The sequence below is a fragment of the Neolamprologus multifasciatus genome, chromosome 3, assembly GCF_963576455.1.
Source record: "Neolamprologus multifasciatus chromosome 3, fNeoMul1.2, whole genome shotgun sequence".
Taxonomy (NCBI): Eukaryota; Metazoa; Chordata; class Actinopteri; order Cichliformes; family Cichlidae; genus Neolamprologus; species Neolamprologus multifasciatus.
This window is the reverse complement of record NC_140441.1, coordinates 5,908,541-5,926,615: the sequence shown is the minus strand read 5'-3', so window position 1 is coordinate 5,926,615 and position 18,075 is coordinate 5,908,541. Positions and strand designations below refer to the sequence as shown.

The 18,075-nt window shown below is 40.4% G+C and overlaps 2 protein-coding genes across 3 annotated transcripts in view; one reads left to right on the top strand and one right to left on the bottom strand.

Moving 5' to 3' along the window:
- Positions 1 to 18,075, top strand: part of LOC146521258 (uncharacterized) — a 153,518-nt gene that overhangs the window by 2,884 nt on the left and 132,559 nt on the right. Inside the window, exon 1 of one of the 2 annotated variants that reach the window (XM_085155051.1) lies at positions 2,171 to 2,256. The exons of the other annotated variant lie outside the window; for it this stretch is intronic. Coding sequence (XP_085011177.1) covers positions 2,187 to 2,256 — 70 coding nt within the window. The 5' untranslated portion in view covers positions 2,171 to 2,186. Of the gene's footprint in view, positions 1 to 2,170; positions 2,257 to 18,075 lie in introns of those variants that run through there. 2 annotated transcript variants of the gene reach the window in all.
- Positions 1 to 18,075, bottom strand: part of LOC146521260 (polymeric immunoglobulin receptor-like) — a 525,395-nt gene that overhangs the window by 382,357 nt on the left and 124,963 nt on the right. Inside the window, exon 4 of the mRNA XM_085154961.1 lies at positions 12,817 to 13,152. Coding sequence (XP_085011087.1) covers positions 12,817 to 13,152 — 336 coding nt within the window. The remainder of the gene's footprint in view (positions 1 to 12,816; positions 13,153 to 18,075) is intronic.

The window sequence follows — 18,075 nt, the reverse complement described above, 5'->3', positions numbered from 1 at the left end:
CAGACAGAGGGTTGGAAGAAATCCAGAAAGGTTGGAACACCTGTAGGAGTTAGTAGCACCAGCTTTCAGGCTTGAACCTCCATTACAGCAGAACAGCTTTAAATTTTAACCCATTTTTTGTTCCCTGAAAAAGGCCCTTTTGTATAATTCTGAAATGTACATTATTTTTCAGTTTTGGGTAACCTTCCCTTTTTTGTTGTGGAAGTTCAATACTTACCTTTGTAGCATTTCAAGCTAGTCATTGGACTTGAACTGCAATAAATAAATAAGTGGAAATCAATCGATGTTTCTAAAACTTTTGCCTGGTGGTGTAGCTGATGTGTAGATATTTCTCTCTGATCCTGAACTGTGAAGCTTTCCTTAATTTAACTCATGCTGCAAGGAGTAAATGATGTAAGTTCCTCACCTACACCATGTCATCTTCAACTTCACCTTGTTAATAAATATTTACACACAATTAATACTGGATTGTGTTACTGCAATTATCCTAAGTCAGAAGGGACAGATTTACGTGCAAGAGAAAGTTTCATGTACGTATGTGACGGTGCACGAGGAGTAGATGTGGTTTCTGAAGAAGCATCAGTACAAGATGAATACAGTTAATATTACTTGTCTCAAATCTTTTTATGGAGTTTCATCACTCTAATTGTGTAAGCATGCACAAAATGCACAGTGCATTTAAAGATTAAAAACAATTCTTAACTGCAACACAAGATGGCAGTCCAACACAAAGAGTAACAGTATCTTCATTCAGGCTGTCAGACCCCTCTGTACACTTCTGTGTCTCAGAGTGCACCAGTGACGCTTTTATCATCACAGAGCAGGAAAGCTTTCAGGAGACTGAACGCTATAGGCAGCAGGACCAGATGCAGTCGGGTCGGGTCCTGACAGCCTGCTTTGACCAGCTAGCACTGGGAGATCTTCAACCTCTCCTTGGCCCAAGCAGTGGTTCCCCCGTGCTTCAAAGAGTCCATCATCGTCCCTGTCCCAAAGAAGCAACAGTCCGCTTGACGCAATGATTCCCACGGTGCCCAGTAGCAACAATGGTGATGAAGTGTTTAGAGAGACTGGTAAGAGATCACGTCACTCCTTCACTTCAGTTTGCATACCAGACTAATCGTTCCACAGACGACGCCATATCTCACCTGCTCCACACATTGAGTGGCTCACCCCGAGCCACCGAGACACTGGCAGAGGGGATCAAGAGTGACACGCCTCTGCTGACTACAGGTATTTTCAACACCTCTCTGTGGTGGAACACATGGAGAAAGAGGAGCAGCAGATTCAGTGTAAAACCTCGACGTGATGACCCGACGTCGCTGGATGATCTCCTCCACAGCAGAACAAAGGTCCAAATAAAGAGAATGAGAGTTTCTCCTCACGTGTCTCCTCATGGTTTATGATATAAATCTGCTAATTCTCATTAGACATATTAATCAGAAAAGCAAACTTAACGGCCTCAGCATGTCTGTCATCAGTCTCTGTGTGATAGCAGGACAGGCCTGATCCCTCACAGGCGTGAAGTAATCTCTCACACTGGAGTTAAAGGAGCTTTCTCATGAAAACTGGGCGACTTTCCGGCCAGCTCTTTAATTTCATCATCACATTTATGCAATAATTTAGCTCAACCGATCAGATTAAAAGCGTGTTGTTTTTTTAAATAACAGTAATTTTGTAATACTGAAAGATGTAAAACCTTTAGTCCACCATCATGTTTTGACTTACAAGAGTTTCAAATAATTTCTTTTGTTAATTTTTCTATATCAAATCAAATCAAAGTATATCAAACTTTAACTGCCAGTAACAGAACAAACAGATTACCAAAGTCCATTTAAGGACAGATCTCTCTCAGCAACCACACTTACCTTTTTTTCAGTTTCAGGGACAAAATTTTAAAATGTTGGCAGATTTTTTTTTTTAAATTTAATTTTCCCAAACATTTACTCCCAAATATTGATGTTTCTTTCTAACAGGGATGCCAGTAGTTTGTGAGTCTTTGAGAGGGAAAGACAGGATTTATTCAGATTTATTTTCAGCCCTTAAACTAAGTCCTGCATACAAACTATCACATATGAAACCCGAGTAAGTAAATTCGTACGTACGGTTTATATGCTAAGAGCCTTTCAGACCAGCGGTGCGCAGCCTAACGTCTCTCTCTCTCTGACTCTGAAGGGTGGAGTTAAGAAATGTCTGCTGTCAGTGTCTCGCTCGGCTCAACTTTGCTGTTTTTTAGCGTCTTCGTGTTCGTCTCTGCCGGTGAGATTTACTGTTAGATGATGCCCTTCTGAGAAAACGATAACTAAAGTAGACGAAGACGAAACGAGGCTGGGTGGAGTTAACATCTGTAATCCAGCTGTGACAGAGACAAAGAAGTGTAATGTGTGTCAGGAGTCAGTATTCAGCTACAGAGCTTTTAGTTCAGTGTATACAAACAGCTGTAGCTCCATAAAGGCAGCAGAGACTCACAGTGTCTTATAATGAGAGGCTGCTTTCTCTCACACATTATGTTCACTTATTATCAGCACATGTTGTTGTTCTGTGGAAGCTAACATCTTGTAGTTTCTCACTCTTTGCATGTTTAGCATGAGGCTAAAATGACCTTCACCTTGTTCTGGGAAGTGATATCAACAACAGGGCATGTCTGTCTATTTACTCTGATAATGGAAATCAGGATAATCAGTCAGGTAATGAAAAAATGTTGATTGAATGCAGATTCTGTTCTGTTTAAGACTAAATACAAAAACAGAATTTAAACTTAATTTATGTAAAAATTTAATATAAGCTCCACAAGTGAAGTGGCATCATTTAAAGGCATCTTGTTTTCAATCAGATAGCAACTCTTATAAAACATTATTGGTCCATAGATTTTTTTTTTTTATACATCATGATCTCTAATCTGGATTTAATCTGATCTGGAGCAGGTTCACAGCATAAATTACCATGGCACTGTTATAAGACGTGAACCAACTTCCTAGCACAGAAAACCCCGAACCCAAAGCTGCTTTATAGTACAGGCCTCTGCTGGACTTTAAGACAATAACATTCATTAAATCCATCCAAATGTTAAAAGACATAAACAAATATTTAAAGTAAATAATTCTGCTTAGAATTGCATGTTGACCTTTAACCTCTCTGCTCTGTGTTGTTTCCTATTTCAGACCAGATAAACATCACAGCTGAGTCTGGACAGGACGTCGCGCTTCCATGTCGAGTTACCAATAAGATCACAGCTGTAGAGTGGAGCAGAGCTGGCCTGGGACAGAAAAACGTCTTTTTGTACCAGGATGGGCGTTTTGTTCCAAACAACCAGCATCCATCATATAAGAACCGAGTGGCTCTCAGAGGGATGAAGGATGGAGACGCGTCTTTGATTGTGAAGAAAGTGACCACTGCTGATTCTGGAACATACAAGTGTCTTTTTAAAATAGCAGAAACACGTTCATGGAAAAACATCAGCATCAATCTGAGAATTCCTCCAGGTGAGTGAGTAACTCTGATTTTTCTGTAAATCATTTAGAAAACTTCATTCAGTGGTTTTTAGTAAGGTACAGCTTCCTCTATCCCCCAGCAGAGAATCTATATCTCACTGAAAACATGCTGGAAAGTGAAAATGTTACACTTCATTTAAACTTTCCTATTTTGGTCACAGATTGTTTAACAAAGTTACATTGAAACCAAGCACACCATTGTTTTTCTTGTGACGTTACCAATAAGTTTGATGTGTCACATGGCCCTCTTCCTATTGAAAAAAACAAAAGTTGTATCCAAGATGGCCGACTTCTAAATGGCCACCATGGTCACCACCCATCTTGAGGAGTTTGCCCCCTCACATATACTAATGTGCTGATCAGACTTCATGGAGGATGCTGATTGTCTAATTTAGATCGACAGCGTTGTATTTTACAGTTGCCATTCACTTGGCTCCTGGTCCTTGGATGTTCCCCACTAGACTGTTTGTACATTCACGAACTAATCTAATAAAACATATATGTGACAAAATGTGACAAACAAAGAGACTTTTTTCTGTTGGCTTAAGGCTGTCAGGTGCGTCATTACAAATTGGTGATGCCTGAGCCCAAACTGACAGTACAGTATATTATGATTTATTGAACCGCAGTGTAAAATGCACTGTGTGTCTGTGTCTGTGTGTTTTGATTTTTGTCTTTGAGACAGTTTTGTTGCATCTTCAGTAGAGATTAAATTACCCCTGGAGTGCTGGAGAAGCAGAGCATGTGGTGTTTTATGTGAAAATTGACAGAAATCCTTATTCCCATTCCTGTGCCTTACGTCTGAAACACTCTGTCGCACGTCTGGTGGCAATGCAGTGGCTTTCTTGAGTGGGTGTAATGTGGTCCAGGCATCTGGAATGCAACACAGCCACACGCAGCGGCTTTTATGGAAATATGTATAAGTCAGTGATTTGCACTTCATTGGCATAGAAAGATTGGACACGTTTTTAGAAAGCATTTCAGCATGTAGTTAAAAGAGATGCTGTAAAAAAACCATTTTCATAAAAATGGCATCATGCTGGTTTGTATTTTGTTACATAGTCAACATGCCAGGGAGACACTTTTCCACCTGGAGACAGCGTTTACACTGCAGTCTGGCTTTGGTGGCTTTTTGGCAGCATCTCTAACATTCGGCAGTCGCCTCATTGTTCTGATACACACAACAAAACTATAGACTACACTACAGGGAACACAGAGGGAACTAACAAACTCAAAGTAAGAACTGAAGCTGAGAGAAAGAAACACTAAACCCACACTAGAAGAAACCACATGTACAAAGTTAAAGATCAGCACAGATCTGTGGGCTCCAGGTTTGAAGAAGCACTTAAAGTTTGAGCAGTATGGAAGATGCGTGATTTGTATCTGAGCTGGTTCCCAATAAAGTCTGAACTGGGACTGTGTGTGATGCAGAGAGGTGGAGATTGGAGGTCTTGGTTGGTTGTGGCTAAATGACACACACCCCTCTTTACTGAAAACAAAGAATAAAGACTAAACCACAACCTCAGCCTAAAAACAGCCGGAGCATCATTCAGTGTCTTTAAACCGCACAAAGTACAAAGAATGCAATAAAAAAGATAACCAAACAAGCTTAATTTGAAGTTTGAAATACATGAAAATATGTGAATATTTGAAACACAGACACACAGATACAGTGGGATGCAAAAGTTTGGACAACCTTGTTAATAGTCATTATTTTCCTGTATAAATTGTTGGTTGTTACAGTAAAAAATGTCAGTTAAATATATCATATAGGAGACACACACAGTGATATTTGAGAAGTGGAATGAAGTTTATTGGATTTACAGAAAGTGTGCAATAATTGTTTAAACAAAATCGAAAAAAATAAAACAAATCATGCAGCAATGAATTTTGTTCGCTCAAAAACAAATTTCTCCTGAAAATACAACACTTGTACTTGGATTTTTTTTTACGTGGCCTCAGATTAGTGGCACAACAATAACGCCATAATACGCAGCAACAGGTAGACGGTCACGTGACTGCAGGTAACCTCTTTGCCACCAGGTGTCACTGCTGGGCTTTCCTACAGCCTCACACTGTGGATGTTTACTGAGGTACAGACTTGAGTACATACAGGTGGGTCCATATTTGGGCTTTTCATTCATTTTTGATGCTTGGTTGATCCCTCATAAGTTCATAAAGTACAGAGACAAAGAAAAAACCCCACTTTGAACGATAAAAAAAAGATTATAAATAACAAAAACAAGTAACAGTAAAAATTATCATAAAAAAAAACCATTGAAGTTTCTAAAGTCTCCACTGAATCAGGGTCAGATGTCTAAGAAGGTTGCTGGATGAGAATTATACTGTACATGTACTGTACAATGCTCCAGTTTGACCTCATGGGGGCAGTGCTGTTAAACACTCAGACTGCAGATCAGCTTTAAACCATAAACCATCTTTTTTTCTGAGTATTTCCAGAGTGATTTCTGATAACGTCATGGTAAATGTCCTGTATTTGTATAGCGCTTTACTTAGTCCCTATGGACCCTGATAGGTTTGTATCTTAAACCTATTCGCTGGAACGTTCAAGATAATTTAATTACACAGCAAAGCAGGACACGAGTAGGCAAAGTTCTTTATGTTTCTCGTGCATGGGAGAGAACTGGACAAACGCCGTTCCTTCGCTTGACCCCAGTTGCTCTCGTCCGCTCCCCCGTAACACTGCTCTTTATTGAGGTTACATGAATATACATAGGTTCATTAACATACGACGTCTACATACAAACAAAGAGTACCTTGCCTGTGCGTTGTGTAAGTATGTGTGCGTGTGTGTGGGGGGGGGGGGGGGGCAGAGTGTGACGTGATAAATGACTTCACTAAACCTGCTGGTCTGGAAGTCCAGCAGTTCATCCACACAAAATTCACTAAAACAGACATAGCTACGTTTATCCTACCATAAAACAATAAGAGAAGGTATGCCCTCTCCCAAGCTCCCAGAATGTGGGTGTGTGTGCCAGAACACTCTGGAATGCACACAAAGTCTTTGCAGACTATTAAGGATCGCACATCCTATCACTACACAATCGATTATACACCTCTAAGCATATATGGTTAAATATTTCTAAGCATAAATGACAATAAACAATACAAATCTTACAGAACCTAAAGCGCCTTACATATTCAGTCATCCACCCATTCACACACACTGGTGGTGGCAAGCTACATTGTAACCACAGCCACCCTGAGACGAGGCTGCTGGACACTGGCGCCACCAGGCCCTCTGGCCACCACCAGTAGGCAACGGGTGAAGTTTCTGGCCCAAGGACACAACGACCAAGACTGTTGGAGCTGGGGCTCAAACCGGCAACCTTCCGATTAAAAGATGAACTGCCAACTCTTGAGCCACGATCACTCACCAAACTGTTTGTGTGTCTGTTGTCACAGCAGCAGCAGCCATCAGTGACACCAGCACACAAAAGCAACACAACAGCAGGTTCAAATACTCAGAGGTACAATTTATTTCTAATGTCTGAGCAGTTTGTAGTTTATGTTTGAGTTCAGTTCAAGAGCTTTAAAATACTGATCACAAGTTTCAAACAAACAACATATAAGAACATAAGATGGAAACAAACACATACAGAGTGAAACAGTGTTTGTTTCCTTCCTGGTTTTGGGGTTTTTGTATGTTTGTTTCACTTAAATGTTTCAGATCAAACACATTTAAATATTAGACAAAGAAAACACAAAATTTATTTTCTACATGGAGGTGTTTGTTATTAAGGGAACAAATTCAAACCTACATCGTCCTGATCTGAAACAGTTAAGTGTGACAAACATAAAACACGTGAATCTCCAGCTGCCCCGGAGCAGACTGCAATCATTGCACCAGATGAGCTTCAGCATGTTTGAAACACACCTTCATGCTCAGTTTAGCCGTTACCTGTGTGCTCTAAAGGTCTCTCCTGTGGAGAGGCTTTTAAAAGTCTCTCCTTTCCTAACCTCCTTTCTCTGACCTCGGCGAAAACACCAATGAGGTCAAGGAAAGGTCGCTAGGAGAACTGATAAGGAGTTAGGAAATAACAGAGCTGTGTGCTGAGAATGACCTTACACTCTCTCTCATTAACAACAAGATGCTGGATGTCCAAAGGGAAACAACTAGAATTACCAGAAGATGGACTACAAAACGTGCATCTTACTTTTCCACAGTGTGTCTCTGGTGTTTGAAAAATATGTGTTCACAACAAAGGCTGAAATTTTAAAGAAGATTTAGGGTCAGATTTAACGTGCAGCAGCTTCATCACATGTGTATCTGTAAGAGTTTCACAGTCAGGACAAGAAATGACAGGGGATTTCTAAGAATCACCCCACAATTCTTCAGCTGAGACACCTGAGTTAGAAAACACAAACACTGCAGTTGTCTTTACTCGCGAGGGCAGTCACAGAGTGCTCGTCCTTGCAGGAGACAGTCACAGACTCGCGCTCTGTGACTGTCTGCGTTCTTTATTTATACAAGCTTGTACATGTGTGTACAAAGATAACAAAGTTATTCCAAGAACTCAGAGGTGAGGTTCCCCTTTTCTAATTCTGTATGTTCTCAGAAAAGAGGAAGTTGTTAGTTGCTAAATAAGTTTATCACACAAGAGTTTATGTGAAAAGTCACGTAGACATGTGGATTGCTTAGTGATCTATAAAAAGAGCACATTTCATGTAGCTGATCACACTATGTACAATTTTGTTTTGACAAGACAACTTCAACAAGTCACACAGATGTGAATTACAAAGACTGTTTCACTGTAACTGCAGGAAGTCGAACAGTGAAACATTCCTGCCTCGTGGCTGTTGGCCTGTGGAGCAGTATTACTGGGAGGGAGATGTTATCAGAGTTGTCAGAACGAGTCATTGGCTCAGAGTTGTTATCACAGCGACAAATCTTTGTCTCTGTCAGTGAACTAGAATGAGCTTCTTCTTCTCTCGGCTGGTCTGAAACAAAGGCAGCTGTTACTGTGTTAGATTCATGTGTGCATGTTGAAACATATTATTAAATGTAAAGATGTGGACATACAAAGCTGTGACTGTTTATCTGCACGTCTCAAACACTCCTCCATTTGTCTGCAGGCTGAGTGATCTGACTGAGCTCAGCCTCCATTTTCTACAGGGAGACGCTCAGAGAGGCTTTCAGTTTCATTTCACAGGAACAGCTTTGCTTCTGTTTTACATGCAGGTGCTGCACAGAGCACATCCTGTTCAACCTGTTTGTGTGACTGACTCCAGCTCAGACACACTGACACAACATAAAGGAGAAAAATGCTCTTCATAACAAAGAGGAAGTGTACTCAGTTACTCTCCTATACTCTGATTACAGTCATGTGATTTACAGGAAGCAAACCTGAAAACCTGAAAAACCTGAAAACCTGATGTGTTCTTGCAGTCAGTGACGCTAAGCTTTATTTTATTTTATTTTAAGCATCACAGCAGATGCCTTTGTGTAAAAGTAGCTGAAGATAAAACAGATAAACATGAAGGTGATTTTACTGGCCTGGATTTTATAAAAATATTCTGCAGTACATCAAAAACGAAAGAAAACCATTAATCAACACATGAACGTTACCTCTGAAGTTACAGCGGTTTTATCAGAGACACGGCTAAGCGTTTTGCATTTTGCATAATTTTAAAAAGTTTAAATTTGTTCAGTATTGAACGGCAGAAATTAGGTTTTCTTTTCGGAAGTATATAAAACGGAAAAAAAAAAAAACGTCGGCCGACAGCCTGTAAACAACAGTAGACTTGTGCGTAACAAGCAAGCGAATAATGCAGAAAACAGATTTAAGTTAATTTAAGTTATACACCTGTCACCATTGAAGTGATTGGAACACCTGACTATATAAACTTTGACAATGAACTCACTCCATTAGAGTTACAGTATATATTTACAGATATTTGACATTTACAGATCCAACAGAACACAGGGAGAAAGAAGTGGAAAAGAAACAGTATTCATAATAGTACTTGACCAGGCTGCTCTCATATTGAGCACATCCAAAATGAGCCCATCTGAGACAAAACTCACAAGAACCTGAAGAGGGAGAAGGGGGGATGTAAGTGTGTTAACCAACATTACGAATTTGATAAGAAAAGAATTACTACACTGGCTTGCAAAAGTATTCAGCCCCCTTGAACTTTTCCACATTTTGTCACATTACAGCCACAAACATGAATCAATGTTATTGGAATTCCACGTGAAAGACCAACACAAAGTGGTGAACACGTGAGAAGTGGAACGAAAATCATACATGATTCCAAACATTTTTTACAAATAAATAACTGAAAAGTGGGGTGTGCGTAATTATTCAGCCCCCTGAGTCAATAATTTGTAGAACAACCTTTATCTGCAATTACAGCTGCCAGTATTTAGATGTGCAAAGCTGGTAGAGACAGACCCTAAAAGACTGGCAGAAAAGAGGAAAGAAAGAAACAGGAAAGAGCTCAGTTTGACTTGGACAACATTTCTACATCCAAGCTGAGTCAAAGCTCATTCATTTGTAACTGTATCTGTTTTTCATCTCTCACAAGTTCTTACAAACAGCTGAAGCTGAAGCTCCAACACAAAAACACTCACTGACTCTGAGATCAGAAATTCATGTATGTTTGTAACACAGTTTGACTTTGTGTCAGTAAATCTCATGAACAGCCTGAAGATGAATAAACTGTAGTTCAGAGTCACTGACAGACAGCACAGACACACACTGTTGGTCTGAGTCTGAACATGATGATCATCAGAGATGTTCGACGTCTACAGTCGTCTGAAGGATGGGTGTTCAGGAAAGTTCTAATTCATCTTCAAATCATCTAAGTCACTGTTTGGCGGTGTTGTGGAAAGAGGCTGTCCAGCCTCTGGATGTTTAAAAGTTGTAGAATTGCGTTTTGAGGGTTTTCTCTTGTACAAAAAAACAGCAGCAGCAGCAACAGCAGCAGCAACAGCAGCAGCAACAGCAGCAACAGCAGCAGGAGCAACAATCAGTAAAAAATATCTGTCCTCCTTCCCTCCAGCCTCCTTCCCTCCATCCTCTGTGTCTCCTCCTGTGTGACCTGCAGGTGAGAAACAGGTGTGAGATGTCAGCTGTCAGGTAGGTGATGAGTGAAGAACAGAACAGAATCTGTTTCCTTGTCTAGCAGATTAATTTTAAAAAAGAAAAAAAAAACTGTGAATAAAGAGTGACAATTTGGACACTACATACACTGGCTGGATTTATATTTATGGGGAAAAATGCTGTTTAAATTCCCCCCAGGGTTAGGTTAATTGTTTAAAATTATAATTAAAATACATCTTTGAGACATTTGAAAGGTAAAATCCTTTGAAGGTTTTTACAATGTACTTCTTTATCATGAGACTTTACACCTTCCAACTAGCTAGGGCAGGGGTCTCAAACTATCGGCCTGCGGGCCAATTGTGGCCCACAAGCCGATACTATAAAACTTGATAAAACATGTTCAATCAAATAATGGACATAGAGTGTAAGAAGTGCTTAGTGGGCACATGTCTAACACCAATTTGGATGGGTCACTACCCTAGGTGGTCTACCCGGATATAGAGAACTAATGTACTTTTCTTTAATACTGTGTAAAGCTGAATGGTAATGGAATATTCTGCTGTAGTGTTCTGTGTGGAATGGTGTGTGGCGAGCCATTTGCACTGACCCAACACCGTTACGTTTTCATTCAGGAAATAAATTAGCAACAATCAACCAGAGACTTCTTGTCTTCCTTAAAAATACAACACAACGCAGAGTTTAACAGGTTATTTGGGCAGAAACCGGTTACACTCGTTATGAATGAAACCACATGTAAAACATATATATAAATGCTCGGTTAGAGGTTTGAAGATCATTTTAGGAAGACTCTGCAGACCTTTGGTTTTTCGTTTTATAATAAATATTTAAACTGGGTTCCTGCAGCTTCCACAAACAACATGTGTTGATAATAAGTGAACATAATGTGTGAGAGAAAGCAGCCTCTCATTATAAGACACTGTGAGTCTCTGCTGCCTTTATGGAGCTACAGCTGTTTGTATACACTGAACAAAAAGCTTTGTAGCTGCATACTGACTCCTGACACTACAACACATCACACTGACACACACATTACACTTCTTTGTCTCTGTCACAGCTGGATTACAGATGTTAAGTGTCCACCCAGCCTCGTGTCTCCTTCACACACACAGACAACCTGAATCCATATGAGAATAATTATTAGAGAAATATTATCAACATATGAACCAGAGTGATGCAGTTAGAGCAGTCTGGCCAATTAGTTCTGCTGATAAAACCCATACTTCAATTTTAAATGGCCTGTATTTGTGTAGCGCTTTATAGTCCCTATGAACCCCCAAAGCGCTTTACACTACATTCAGTGATTCACCCATTCACACACACAAGTGATGGCAAGGTACATTGTAGCCACAGCTGCCACGGGGCGCACTGACAGACGTAAGGCTGCCGGACACTGACCACCACCAGTAGGCAACGGGTGAAGTGTCTTGCCCAAGGACACAATGACCGAGACTGTCCGAGCCGGGGCTCGAACCGAAACCTTCCGACTACAAGGCGAACTCCCAACTCTTGAGCTACGATCGCCCCTTTCTGCGATTGGTGGATAACTGAATCAGACTTTAAACCTGATCAGATGAAGTGTGAGGTTGTGAGAAAGTCTCTGACTGCATTCATAGATGTGTCCTTTCAGCTGCTCGCTCTGATCCAACCTTTGGTCTCTAAGAAGAGGCTTCAGGGAGATGTTTGCTACGTTGGACTGTAGGACCATCAGAAATGTGCGCAGTAACAAAACAGGCAGCACTGAAAGCAGCTCTAAGTGTTTGTGTTGTTCAATGATTTGTGCACAACAACAAAAATGGGACCTCTCTCATCCATCAGTCACCATGTGGACATTTTTCTGACACACTTTGAAGCTGGTGGACGTTTTGTGTCTGAACTAAGTACGTTTTCACAGCTATGGCACCGGCAGGATTCACTTTCACAGACTCACAACCACCAGCTTCACCCCTCCCCTCCCCCTCCAGCTGTAGGCTTTAACATTGAGTTTCCCCACACATGTTTACAGACGAGTTAGAGAGCAAGAGAAGAAGAGACGGATTCATAAATGTCTTTGTTTCTGCTCTAACCTTACCCAAACAATGCTGCTCTACAACTCTAGACTACCAGCCACAAAGACAACAGCTGGAGAAACATCTGTCTACCTCTGACATCCACCAGCTCATCCATACAACAAACAAACATCAACAACCAGGAAGCAGCTTCACCTCTGATCACACACACACTCAACTCTACTCACTCACCTGGAGGAACAACATGAAGGTAGATGATGCTGATGACCTTCCATGAGCGTGTTTGTTCCATGAAAACACGACACTTGTATGTTCCAGCATCATTACTCGTCACATCCTTCAGAATCAAAGACACGTCTCCATCCTTCATCTGTCTGTCCTTCAGATCCACCCGGTTCTTAAAAGATGGATGCTGGAACTCTGGAACAAAGTAACCATCCCGGTACAAAAGCACATATTCATCTTCCAGGTCAGCTCTGCTCCACTTTACAACTATGATGTTGTTGTTTGGAGCTCGACATGTCAGAGTGACGTCCTGTCCAGACTTAGCTGTGATGATCTTCTGGTCTGAAAGAGGAAACAACACAGAGCAGAGAGGTTAAAGGTCAAAGTACAATTATGATCAGAATGATTGACTTTAAACATTTTGTTTATTTCCTTTGACATTTGAGTTTTTAGTCATGTTGGATTTAATGAACCTCTGAACATCCAGCAGGTCACCAGTGACCCACTGAGGGGGAATTTTAGCCTCATGCTAAACATGCAAAGTGTATTACCATGTAAACAGGCTGATACTGTGATAAAGTGTCGGAAACTACAAGATGTTAGCTTCCACAGAACAACAACATGTGTTGATAATAAGTGAACATAATGTGTGAGAGAAAGCAGCCTCTCATTATAAGACACTGAGTCTCTGCATGCTGCCTTTATGGAGCTACAGCTGTTTGTATACACTGAACAAAAAGCTTTGTAGCTGCATACTGACTCCTGACACTACAACACATCACACTGACACACACATTACTAGTGATGTGCGGATCAATCCTAAAATATCGATTCCTCCGATACCAATCATTTATGTTCTAGAATCGATTCTCACATTAAAATATCGATATTTTAGTAATTTAGGGTAAATTTGTAGTTTATCATTAACAGGAACACAGTGGAAATAAACTATAACATTGTCTACATTCAAAGGAACTACTTCCTCTTCCGCCTTTCATAGTCACGGCATGAAAGCCGGGTAGTAGGTAATGAGCTCCCTCGGTGGAGTGAAACTCTGCCGTCTGCTCCTTGCTATCTAAAATATAACCGGGCGCTGGCGTAAATTCTCGACCGTCTCACACTTTTGTTTAATCAGTTTTCTGTTTGACGTTTATTCAGCTGTGTGAAAACCCCGGAGGAACCCTCCCAAGGGCTTAATAAAGTTAAATTAAATTTAATCTAATCTAATAACTTTGATCTCAGCCAAACCAATTTACTCACGAACAAATAAAACACTGAAAAAGCGAAACAATAACATTTTTAGGTTGTCTAAGTGACTTATACATCATGTTTAACCCGAGTAGCGAAAGACCTCGGGGGTTTGAAAACGATGTGTCGGTCGGCTCAGATATTTGTCCTGTAATCATTATGACGCTATAATTTAAGATACAATAAATAAAATAACTTTTTGTACAAAGTATCAGTATCGGATCAGTATCGTCGATAACACCCTGAATATTACTTGGTATTGGATCGGAAAGGAAATCAGTGGTATCGCACATCATGATTGTGTTTCTTCTTGTGTCCCTTCAGGCGTCACCACAGCGAGTCTTCTGCCTCCTCCTCACCTGATCCCGAGCATCTTCATCAGGGCTGATTTGTGACAGAAGGACAGCAGCAAGAGTGAAAGGGAAGGTTTAAAGATGGCAGTGAGCTGCTGTCATGTTTGCTTTGGAGACTCTGACACAAAGACAGGAGGCCGAGCTGAACGTGTTCAGATTTTCATTGAGAGCAGAATGGACGAGATTATGAACGAGTTCATCAGAGGGAAGCTCAGGCTGAGACGTTTGGAGACAAAGTTCATGAGCAAAGACTGAGATGGATGAAAAACATCATCTGAAACCATTTTGTGAACAAATAAAAACAAATCTTTAGTTTTAGAATCTGTTAGTTTGATAAAATGTTGCTGATGGACGAGTTCATTGAGACTCTGGATGTCTGTCAGACTGAGTCACTGCTTTTTATTGTAACAGCTGTACTGATGCTCCTAAATCTGGCCTCTGACACAAACCTCCAAACAGTAAGAATGAAAAAAGAATAAAACGATTAAAAACTCTTCAAGCAATAAATAATCAAACCTGAAAAAGAAGAAAATCATCTGGAAACTAAACTGAACTAAACACAAAAAGTCCAAATGGAATAAAAACTCAAACTAATGAGAAAAAACTACAATAACTCTGTTCAACAAACAACAATATGTGCTGATAATAAGTGAACATAATGTGTGAGAGAAAGCAGCCTCTCATTATAAGACACTGTGAGTCTCTGCTGCCTTTATGGAGCTACAGCTGTTTGTATGCACTGAACAAAAAGCTTTGTAGCTGCATACTGACTCCTGACACTACAACACATCACACTGACACACACATTACACTTCTTTGTGTCTGTGCTGCAAACTGCACCAACACACAGACTCCACCCAGCTTTGTGTCGATCGCAACACTGAATGAATAAGAAACTAATTCTTAGAGAAATATAATCAGCATGTAAACCAGACTGAGACTCTTTATCTCAGAAATAAAGTTTAGTTTCTAACAGTTAAATCTCACCTGCAGAGACGAACACGACAAACATCAGCGTGGAGCAGAGTGACGCAGTTACAGCAGACATGTCCGTGTTCTCTGTTTGTGCTCATCGGACTCTTAGTTTGTTCTGAGTCTGTTGGTATTTTCACTCAATAACTGAACCTGAGTTTAAACCTGAACACATCAGATTAAATTTAAGGTTTAAATAAAGTTAAAGCTGCGGTTCAAACTCTTCCGTGTCTCTTGAGGACGTCGCGTTAGAGTGACGTTTGGTAGGTTGGACTGAGGATGCGCAGAAGTAAGTGCGTCATAACAAACGAGGCGAAGTGGAAAAGTTTCAGTGTTCAATTGTTGAACGATCTCCACAGAACAAAATCAGAACTCTCATGTGTCGTCATGTAGGAACAGTTTGTGTTACAGTCTTTGAAGCAGAAGAACGTTTTGTTTCTGACAGCAGTTTGATTCTCGTTTCATCGTCTCAAACAGAAAAACTGAAACTATGAAAATAAGTCTCAGGGAAATATTTGTCTCTTGAGGACAAATAATAATTATGCAGCCAAAACTTCCTGGTTTATCTCAGAGTTAAATCTCACAACAAACATCAAAGTGTAGCAGAGTGACGCAGTTACAGCTGATAATCACAGATTACGGTAACAGATCCTCCATTTTGCACAGAGCAGCACACTGGTAAAAAAAAAAAAAAAAAAAGAAGAAGAAGAAAGAAAATGCGCAGCACCAAAAGGAGGCGATTAAAAGTGACTGTGAGTGTTGCTGTTCTTTAACCAGCAACACAGAATTAAGTCGTGTCCTGGCAACAGAATTTAATATTCAGCAGAAACACAGAAAGACGGAGTGACTCCACCCAGTTTCTCCACACACAGACACAGACAGACTGAACCCATATGAAAGTAACTCTACTGCCAACTGGTTGTCTCACAGGAAAATGTCATTTGTTCTTAGAAAGGTTAAATTATTAAATCTCACCTGCAGAGACGAACACGACAAACATCAGCGTGGAGCAGAGAGAAGCAGTTACAGCAGACATGTCCGTGTTCTCTGTTTCTGCTCATCGGACTCTTAGTTTGTTCTAAATGTCTGAGTCTGTTGGTATTTTCACTGAACCTGAGTTTAAACCTGAACACATCAGATTAAATTTAAGTTTAAATAAAGTTAAAGCTGCGGTTCAAACTCTTCCGTGTCTCGTGAAGACGTGGCGTTAGAGTGACGTTTGGTTGGTTGGACTGAGGATGCGCAGAAATAAGTGCGTCATGACAAACGAGGCGAAGTGGAAAAGTTAAATCTCACCTGCAGAGACGAACAGGACAAACATCAGCGTGGAGCAGAGTGACGCAGTTACAGCAGACATGTCCGTGTTCTCTGTTTCTGCTCATCTGACTCTTAGTTTGTTCTAAATGTCTGAAATCACTAAATAACTGAAGCTGAGTTTAAACCTGACATCACCAGATTACAAATTTAAGGCTTAAATAAAGCTGAAAGTCACTGACTGTTAGAACGGATCTGTCATGGCATGGACGGAAGGGACATGTCTCCACCAATAATTTGATCTCTTCGAGTAAAGAAAAACAAACCCGATAGAAAGAAAAAAAAACGATCTGTCACCGTCTCATTCACCCAGCGGTGCAGAAAAAGTTAAATTACGTTCTCTACTAGAGTCCTACGTCATGTGACAGATATGGCCAATGTGATTGGCTGTGCCTTTCAGGGAGCTCTGTTTAGTTTTATCAGCGGCAAACCTGCGCTGCGAGGAGGAGAGGAGGCAGCAAAGAGGAAGAACCTGGATATAAGAAAGTATTTTTCAAAGAAACCTGTAAGTCACTTAAAGTCAAGTTCACTCATAAAATGTGTCCCTCACAATAACGTTACAGGCTATGCTAGGCTTTGGCCCGCATCAGTCTAAAATTGTATGTAACCATGAATAACGTGTTTTGTAAACTAACTGCACAACAGGCAGCACTATTAGTTCTCTCAGTCTCAGAGCAGCATTTCTAATTTTGATTGAAACTGTCGTAGAAAACGGCCTCGAGCAGCCAGGATATTAGTTTACAGAGGCTGTTAAAATTGTATGTCTAACGTTAAATGTTGGTGACACAATAATTTCATCCTAATGGCACTGATGTATTCATAGGGTTAATTTTTGAGACAAATATCATGAGGTAGTCATGATTTTGCAAATATTCCAGCTTGTAGTGCAGTTTGCACAAATTTTTTAAAAATGCACTCACACTACAAACATTACTGATGAGTCAAGATCTGCACAAAGTGGCAGAAACACTGAAGCAGCTCCACATTTTATTCTTATTGTCATGTTTGTCCTATTTGTCAGGTGACAGTGACGCTCTGCCATGTTGTAGCTCGGACAGAGGTGAGGAGGCGAGGTCACGGGTGACTGACTGATGATTTGGTGCTATAGATTAACTAGTATTTATTATCATGACAGTTGTTAGGCTGCTGATGTAAATTGTTTCATTAGTGTATATTTGACAAAGAATCTGAATTGACAGGTCTCACTTTTTATATGGCACGAATCAATGTGTTATTTTATCAGGTAGCAATATGTCTTAGTGCAGTCAGAGGGGAAGAGCCACGGCCAAAGGTGAGGCACATCAAGCACATAATAATAATTTTAATCTCAGGATAAAACACATGTACTGGGGCTGAAAGAAGCTTCAGTGCTCTCAGA